The sequence below is a fragment of the Trichechus manatus genome, unplaced genomic scaffold, assembly GCF_000243295.1.
Source record: "Trichechus manatus latirostris isolate Lorelei unplaced genomic scaffold, TriManLat1.0 scaffold00240, whole genome shotgun sequence".
NCBI classification, from domain to species: Eukaryota; Metazoa; Chordata; class Mammalia; order Sirenia; family Trichechidae; genus Trichechus; species Trichechus manatus.
In genome coordinates this window covers 2,899,516-2,909,217 of record NW_004444176.1, presented here as the reverse complement: position 1 = coordinate 2,909,217, position 9,702 = coordinate 2,899,516, and the positions used below count along the sequence as shown (strand labels likewise).

The following is a 9,702-nucleotide window of genomic DNA, read 5'->3' as shown; positions in this document are numbered from 1 at the left end:
GGAAGACCAAAGGAAAATTGACGCCTTTGAATTGTGGTGTTGGGGAAGCGTATTGAATGGACTGCCAGAATAATGAACAAATCTGTCTTGGAAGAAGTACAGCAGAATACTCCTTAGGAGCAAGGATGGTGAGACTACGTCTCACATACTTTGGACATGTTATCAGGAGGGATCAGTTCCAGAGAAGAACATCATGCTTCGCAAAGTAGAGGGTCAGTGAAAAAGAGAAAGACCCTCAACAAGATGGATTGACACAGTGGCTGCAACAATGGGCTCAAGCATAACAATGATTGTGAGGATGGTGCAGGACTGGGCAGTATTTCTGCTGCAGAGTTGCTATGAATCAGAATCGACTTGACGGGGACCTAACAACTACATTCACATACAGATTTACGTGCGAATAAAGGATTACATTTCACTTGAGTGAGTACCTTGAAGTGGGATTGTTGACTCATATAGTAAACTTATGTTTAACTTTGTAAGAAACTGCCATTGTTTTAAGTGGTGTACCATTTTGCATTCCCATCAGTAATTTACAATAATCTCAATTCCTTCACGTCATTCCCAGCCCTTGGTATCATCATTTTGTTGTTTTTGTTGTTTAGTTCTTTTAGCTATCCTATTTGGTGTATTGTAGTAACTCATTTTGTTTTTACTTTGTATTTTCCTAACAACTAATGTTGTTCTTTTTTGCCTTCTCTTATCTTCCTTAATGAAGTGTCTGCTCAAAACATTTGTCTACTTATTTCAATCGGGTTATTTGTTTTCTTATTGAGTTTTAAGAGTTCTTTATATATTCTGGATACAAGTACTTTAACAGATAAGTGATTTGCAAATATTTTCTCCTATCTGTGCTTTGTTTTTTCATTCTCTTAACACTGTCTTTCAAACAACAATTGATGAAGGCCAATTTACTAGTATTTTCCTTGATGGAATATGCTTTTGGTTTCATACCCAAGAAATGTTTGCCTAACCTGACGTCACTAAGCTTTTCTACAATGTATTCTCAAAAATGTGTAATTTTAGTTTTACACTTACGTCTATGGGGTATTTTAAGTTAATTTTCATAGAGTCTGAGTTATGACTCAAGGTTCATTTTCTTGAATGTGGAGACTCAACTGTTCTAGCAACTATGGTTGGAAGGATTGTTTTCTCCTATTAATAGCTGTGGATTTGGTTTGCTAGTATTTTGTGGAGGATTTTTGCATCTGTGTTCGTAAGGGATATTGGTCTGTAGTTTTCTTGTGGTGTCTTTGTCTGGCTTTGTTATCAGAGTAATGCTAGCCTCATAGAATGAGTTAGGAAGAGTTAGTTGAATTTTGGATAAATTTAAGAAGGATTGGGATTACTTGCTCTGTAAATGTTTGGTAGAGTTCCCCAGTGAAGTCAGGTGAAAGCAGCAAAGAAAATACCCTGTTAACAATAGAATTATGAGAAATAATAAGTTTTATTATTTTAAGACACTAAGTCCTTGGGTGATGCAAACAGTTAATGTGCTTGGTTGCTAACCAAAAACTGGAGGTTCAAGCCCACCCAAAATTGCCTCGAGAGAGAGGATTGAGGATCTAATTCCAAAAAATCAGCCATTAAAACCCTATGGAGCACAGTTCTACTCTGACACACACGGGGTCACCATGAGTTGGAATCCACTGGTTTGCTATTTTTTGTTTTTAAGCTTTAGGGTAGTTTGTTCCATAGCAATAGATAACTACAACCTTAACTGATACAGATTGCATAATATCCCTAATGAAAATTATATGCTGAGCAGAGTCTTCACCTTCTCAATGGCTTTCTTGAAAGCATTACTAACCTCTTTATTCCTTAGACTGTATACAATAGGGTTCAACATGGGGACTACTATTGTGTAAAACACAGACGCCATTTGGTCATTGTCTATAGAATCATTAGAGCTGGGTTGTAAATACATGTAGATTACAGTTCCATAGAATACTGTCACAGCAGTGCGGTGAGAAGCACAAGTGGAGACGGCTTTCTTCCGACCCTCTGCGGAGGGTATCCTCAGGATAGCAATGAAAATGAACAGGTAAGAAGTCAAGATGACCAAAAGGGCAAAAAAGACATTGAAAGATGCTAAGAAGAAGAGCACAATCTCATTCCTGTAGATATCAGAGCAGGAGAGAGCCAGGATTGGGGGGATGTCACAGAAAAAGTGATAGACCACATTGGAATGGCAAAAGGAGAGGCTGAAGGTGAACCCAGTGTGGATGGCAGATTCAACAAAGCCCCAGGCATAGCAGCCTATTGCCATTTGAGCACACACACTGATAGTCATGGTGGTAGTATAATGTAAGGGCTTACACACTGCTGCATGACCAACATAAGCCATGACAGAAAGTGGGAAACAGTCTACACTGGCAAAAGCGACTAAGAAGAACATCTGAGCAACACATCCCCCGTAGGAGATGCCCTTGTCCCCTGTAAGGAACCCAGCCATCACCTTGGGAGTAATGGCTGAAGAGTAAATACTGTCGACCAGAGAGAGGTTACTGAGGAAGAAATACATGGGAGTGTGGAGACAAGAGTCCAAAAGAATCAATACAATCATTCCAAGATTTCCAATGAGAGGGATGAGGTAAATGAAGGTGAACATTACGAAGAGGAGGACTTGCAACTCTGGGGTATCATTCAGTCCCAAGACTCTAAACTCATTCACCTCAGTGCTATTCTCCATGGATTCCATTTGAAAATTGTGTTTCACCTGTCAAAACAAGGAAACTAAAATGAAGGAATTAATGCAAGGAAAATGACTCGGAGCACACTCACGTCACCCAAATAACATGAGCACAGCATATCCATGATCCTATTACCAATAACCCTTATACACACAGGGTTCCCACTAACCCTGAGACTGGCATCTTTTGACCTCCATCTTCTATTCTTCAGGAGAACTAACTATATCCAGGGAAAATTACCCAGTAAGAAAGTTAAGCATGTGCTTAGGGCATCAACAAAACGGGGGCACCAGTTGTCCAAGGCAAAGACACATACATGCAAAGCAGACAGGACACAAAGAAAAGCAAGTGCCGATGTGGAAGGGAATTGGCAGGGCACTAAATGAAACTGATATCAGATCCAGAGCATGAGAATGTGCCAGCCAGAAATGAAGTTCACACAGGATCAAAAGGGCACCCACGAACAAGGTTACTTAAGCTATGAGGCCCCTACCAGTTCAACACCTTCACTGACATCTGTCTCCTACAGTCCCCTCCTGTGTAATTGAAACTCCTTATTTTGGTGGGTTTCTTGGGAGTATAGTATTTCTCTCTAATAAACAAGACTTGGGGGTGGGCTGTTGAGTCTAACTCTTGCTACATTCATCCAATATGTAACTGGATCCAACATGAATGGTCACTGGGCAAGGACGGATTATATTAATAGATAACAGGTCTCTGATCCATTTTGCAAGAACCATCTTTTACATCCACATCCGCTGACCCAGCAACTCCAGCCAGGAGGCCAGCAATGCTCTTTGCCATGATATCACTTCCTGGTAAAAAACCAATGAGAACTCCAGTCCCAGATGACATGCAGAATCAAAGGAACTCAAATAAGTCGATCATTGCAATGAATTCAGTCAAGTTACTTTTTAACTGTCTAGCATTTATGTACAGAGTTATGACCTAATTTTGTAAACAATAATATTCATAACTTTAACTTTATAATATGTTTGGCATACACACAACTGCAATCTAGCATACATTTAACATAATACTAACATGGATAATAATTTAATATTATAATAGCATAGCAAACATCCAAAAATCCTGGAAATATTAATATTTATTTAACATGAAAAGTTTTAATTTATGATTCAGGTGAGTTTTTTTATTGTCTGTTTTGCAGGACACAACTCTTGATATTACTCTATATGCTAATAAATGAGGTATTAGGCATATGCCACTTTTACATTCAATCACTAATATTATAGTTGCATTTAAAAAGAAGGTATGTCATGAATAGCTAAGACACGCACACACACACACACATATATATATAACTCATATATCCCATTTGAATGTGTGAGTAAGCAGAGGAGGGAGCTCCACAAATTATCAGCGTTTAAGGCCCTCACATGCCTTAATCCAGCCATGACTATATCCATTAGTTCCTGCTCCTTTCCAGATATTCTGAATGAATATTCCGTTATCTTCAAAACTTTTATTGCTGATCACTCTGACAGGGATCAGAATAGAGAGTCCCAGACAGAGTGGGAGAAAAATGTAGAGCAAATTTCAAATTCACTAAAAAAGATCAGACTTACTGGTCTCACAGAGACTGGAGGAACCCACAAGACTATGGCCCCAGACACCCTGCTGACTCAGAATTGAAGCCACTCCAGAAGTCCACCATTCAGTCGAAGATTAGATAGGCCTATGAAACAATAACGCATGTGAGGAATGTGCTTTTTAGTTCAATCAAGTATATGAAGCCAAATGGGCAACTCCTGCCTGAGAAGGCAGGAAGAGACAGGAAAACTGGACAAATGGACACAGGGAACCAGGGGTAGAAAAGGGAAGAGTGACGACACATTGTGGGGATTGCAACCAACGTCACAAAATAATTTGTGTATAAATTTTTGAACGGGAAGCTAATTTGTGCTGTAAACTTTCACCTAAAGCACTACAAATTTAAAAAAAAAAACAAAAAAAACCTTTTATTGCTTATTTCCTTGTTTGGGTTGGAAGTTGGTGCTTCCAAGAGTAAATTACTCTTGAGTTTTATCACTGGCATGCCTGAGCCAGATAGTACTCATATTAACTGAGCACTCACTATGTGCCAGGCAGTCTGAGACGTGCATTATAAATATTACCTGTTTTAATCTTTGCAGCCACAATGTTAAGTAATTATTTTCTGAGGATACAGAGACTTAGAAATTTTAAGAAAATTTTAGTTTTATGGACCTAGTGAGCAGCGGGATTCATACCAAGTCTGTCTTACCTAAGAACTATTATCCATCTTTGCCTTTCTAGATGTGAAATACTGTGAAGTATGAGATTATCATGTATGCAGTTGTGATTCACCTGAGGTCTTAGAAAAAACGGAGGTCTTTCATTCCTCAAATAAAATTGTCCCCTTAAAGAACAGGCTAAAAAAGCCTAAAAATCTCTTAATTATGACTGTTCAAACAAGTGCAGCACAACCCAGCCTATGCCTTGCTTCCTTCTCTTGAGGGAAGTACACATATTGGAGGAAAATGCTCATGCTTGTTTTATCCCCTTGGACAAACAACATAAACGTCCCCCTGAGCCTCAATCTCTTCATCTGAAAAAACAAAGTAGGTGTTGTGTTTCTTGCTTTTACTACGTCACAAGACACTTGTAAGCAATTAAGAGAAGTGCTTTGAAAACAATGTAAGTTGTCATGGATTGAATTGTGTCCCCCAAAAATATGTATATCAGTTTGGCTAGGCCATGATTCCCAGTATTGTGTGATTGACGACCATTCTGTCATCTGATGTGATTTTCCTATGTGCTGTAAATCCTGCCTCTATGATGTTAATGAGGGTGGGATAGTCAGCAGTTATGTTAATGAGGCAAGACTCAGTCTACAAGATTGGATTGTGTCTTGAGCCAATTTCTTTTGGGATATAAAAGAGAGAAGGGAGCTGAGAGACAGGGGGACCTCATACCAGCAAGAAAGTAGCACTGGGAGCACAGCGCATCCTTTGGACCTGGGGTCCCTGCAGTGAGAAGCTCATCGACTGGGGAAGATTGATGAGAAAGACCTTCCCCTAGAGCCAATGGAGACAAAGCCTTCCCCTGGAGCTGATGCCCTGAATTTGGACTTCTAGCCTGCTATACCCGAAGAAAATAAATGTTTCTTTGTTAAAGCCATCCACTTGTGGTATTTCTGGTATAGTAGCACTAGATGACTAAGACATAAATGTTTAGAGAGGCAGTATATCCTGGTGGTAAACAACGTGGTCTCTGGGGATGACCTGGCAGCATTCAGATCCCAGTTTTTCCAGAGTAACTGGGTAGCCTTGCGCAAGTTACTTAACCTTTCTGTGCCTCGGTTTAAAATAGGGGTAATAATACCTCATAAGGCTATTTGAAGAATTGCATGAGTAGATATGTTTAAAGCACTCAGAATAGTGCCTAACGCATAGTGAACACTCAGGAAATTAAAAGTATTTCTATTATTAAACTAAATGCTGTGATTATTATTTGTAGTGTTATTATGGACAAATCTGTTTAGGAAATGAGTTAACAGTAGTCTACTCTATGGCAACTGATCTTGGTTAGGATTAACCAGTTGCTGTTGATCAGTTCTAACTCATGGTGACCCCATGTATGCAGAATAGAACAGCACTAGGGTTTTCAAGGCTGTGACTTTTCAGAAGTAGATTGCTGGGCCTTTTTTCTGAGGTGTCTTTGGGTGGGTTTGAACCTCTAATCTTTCAGTTAGCAGTCTATCACTTAAACAACTGTTCCACGCAGGGACTAGCGTGCAGTGTTATTATGTAAGATTACTGAAAAAACAAAAGAAGCCCAGCAAAATTATTGGAACCACATTGCTAAAGAAGCTTATGTGGGTGACCCCATAACATAAACTCAAATTTGTTTAAACCAACATGCTATTTTTATAAATATTAACAACAGAAGATTTGGGGCTGAGCTTTAAGGATAAAACAAATGTATATTTTGAGATGTTGTCTTCCACGGCATGACTTCTGAAGGGGAATTTACTTAAGGTTTTACCACTTATTTCACCGAAATGTATAATCTCTTTATGATATACCCTCCTCAAATTTGTTGAATCCAGGCCCAACATCTGGTCAAACCTGATAAATTCTGCAGCAAACAATTCCTCAATAACAGAATTATCAAGGAACGTTCATGTAATTATTTCACTTGCTCTTCTAAACAACTTTGTGAGGTAAGCAAAACAGAAATCATTATAAAGGAGGACAGTAGGAAGTTTAGAAATCAAAGGAACAATTTTATTTATCTGCCTATTGTCTACCTTCTCTTACTGGAGTACAAATTGCAAGAGGGAAGATCCTTTGCCTCCTTGGGTGATGGAGCTCTAAGAGTAACTACGAAAATTCCTACCACATAGTGGGCTCTTGATAAATATTTGTTGAGTGAATTAATCAATATTTTCAATTCATAAGAAAATGAGCAGAATTACTGAGATTCAGCCAAGGTTTTCTAGTGTTGGAATCCATCTTCTATTATTTCAGTGGAATCACTATTTCCCTATTTAGCAGAGGTGGTTGTGATATTTGCACTACAGCTGAGCAGTATGAAAGCATGAGAGTATTAAAACCTGGGATACTGAACTCTGAATAACCAGGGGAAAAATGGTTGCCTTGTACCTTTACATAGCACATCTTCTATTATCACAATCTAGACAAGCCATAGAACTGAGCTAGAGACTTACCTTGCTCATCGGAGAAGGTGACACACTTCACTTGTGATCCTTACACTGAAAGTGGTACCCAAAAAAGAAAGAAAAGATTATACTGTAGTTCTTTCTTAATGCTTTTCCTTAACTTCGAAGGCAGAGAGATATAAAAGAAAGGTAACTTATGAGGAGATTATAAAATATTCTCCGACCTGTCACATGGGACTTCTGCTGTGAAAAGAAGTAGAAGAAAGTCTCTGAATGCACTTTGTAAAGTGCTGAACACCTCTGAGAAGGGATCATCAACTCGTCAGGAATATCATTTTTAGCTTGGAGTTTTATGCCTGGTCATTGTTGCAGTATCAGAATAATATATCAGTGGGAAGCAAGGCTACTCAAGATAATAACCTTTTGCAATGAGATCAACCAGTAAATAACAAAGGGCCTTTGGATCACAGCCTAACTCCTCTAAAATGACACCAAATAATCATTTTGGAGTGTTAGAGGCCAGGGACCAGAAACCAGAGAGTTTATAGACATAAAGTTCTCAGGGGACTAGATACCCATAAGGACAACCACAGTCTCATGCTCTAGTCACCTAGAGAAGAAGCAATTAAGCTGTCTTTGGACACCTAGTTCATTTTATTAAATGAGAACGTTGGTGTATTCACATTACACTGGGTTATTCCTTCTTGATAGTACAGAACATTTTCAGAAGAGTCAAGAACTAGTCTGCATTAACTTTCTTGGCAGCAATCAGACAGAATCATGAGGGGGCAATGGGAACTAGGCTGGGACATTATGTAAGTCATATTGGCACGCAGAACAACACTTCCAAAACTCACATCGGAAAGGTCACACGTGTAATCCCTCTGTGTTTCAGTTTCCTCCTTTATAAACTGGAGATAATAGTAGTGCCAACTTCATTCAGTTGTTATGAGGAGCATATAAGTTAATATTTATAAAGTACTTAAAACTGGGTCTGGCACATAGTAAACTTTCATTAAACACTAACTATAAAAAAAAATTAAGAAGTCTTGCTTTTTTTCTGAGAGGCTCCATCTATTTCTGAAAGCATGCCCATTATCTCCAAAAGAAATTATTTATCCTTGAGGGACCTTGGAAGCCACTGTATGTTAATTCCAAAGACCTACCAAGTAGTTGTGGGATTGTGGGTATGTGTTAATAATTAGCAAACTGAGAAATAAGAGGAAACTCAAAATGTGAGCTGCTTAAGCTGACAAAGCAGATTGGGTAACAAGATTTCATCTGTAGTGGGCAACACCTGCCCAAAAGCAAAGATGAGAAGGCAGGAAGGTACAGGAGAAATGGATGGACAGAAGCAAGGAACCAGGGTTGTGCAAGGGATTGCAACCAATGTCACAAAACAATTTGTGTATAAATTGTTGAAAGAGAAAATAATTTGCTCTGTAAACTTTCACCTGACGCACAATTTTAAAAAAAAAGATTTCATCTATAACATATTCAATTTTCCCACTAATTTCCAAAGTTGAACAACTCTAAGACTCATAGAAAAACTAAAGGACTGTAGAGACTATACCATGACCAAAAGCAGCAGACGTATGTCATTATTCTGGCTGCTCTTCGAACTCTTCCTATTTTTGATAATTTCCCACTGTGAGTCTTAGCGAAAGGCTAGTGTTCCAGAGCCTAAATTCTGGCTCTGTCCAAACTTTCCTGGAACTTGGAAATGTTACTTAATGTTATTAAGCCTCAGTTCCTCAGAAGTAAAATAGGAATAACAACAGTACTTATGCATAGAGTTGTTGTGAGAATTAAATAAGTTAAGATACGTAAAGTGCTAAAAATTGTGTCAGTGTACTTAGGAAGCTATATAAGTGAAAACCAAAAAACCAAACCCATTACCATTGAGTCAGTTCTGACCCATAGTGACCCTAGAGACTCTATAAATGAAAACTGTTATTATTGTTATTCTGTTTATCGTGCTCACAGCTTGACCATCACCAGAGGAGCTTGTCTCAGTCAAAGGGAAGCAACGAGTAACACACAGAAGGCAAGACAGTTAAAATTTATTTGCAGGGGACCTCATACCATCAAGAAAGCAGTGCCAGGAGCAGCGCGCGTCCTTTGGACTGGGGTCCCTGCGCTGAGAAGCTCCTAGTCTGGGGGGACACTGAAGAGAAGAAGGCCAACAGAGAGAAAACGCCTTCCCCTGGAGCTGATGCCCTGAATTTGGACTTTTAGCCTACTTTGACTGTGAGGAAATAAACTTCTCTTCGATAAAACCATCCACTTATGGTATTTCTGTTATGGCAGCACTAGATAACTGAGACAGAATTTGGAACTGAG

The 9,702-nt window shown here is 38.9% G+C and overlaps 1 protein-coding gene across 1 annotated transcript; it reads right to left on the bottom strand.

The window, feature by feature from the left end:
* Nucleotides 1-1,753: 1,753 nt before the first annotated feature.
* Nucleotides 1,754-2,701, bottom strand: LOC101350683 (olfactory receptor 5B2-like). Its single transcript, XM_012559386.1, has one exon. It carries the CDS (start codon nucleotides 2,699-2,701, stop codon nucleotides 1,754-1,756), a length of 948 nt encoding a protein of 315 aa, XP_012414840.1.
* Between the last annotated feature and the right edge of the window lie 7,001 nt (nucleotides 2,702-9,702).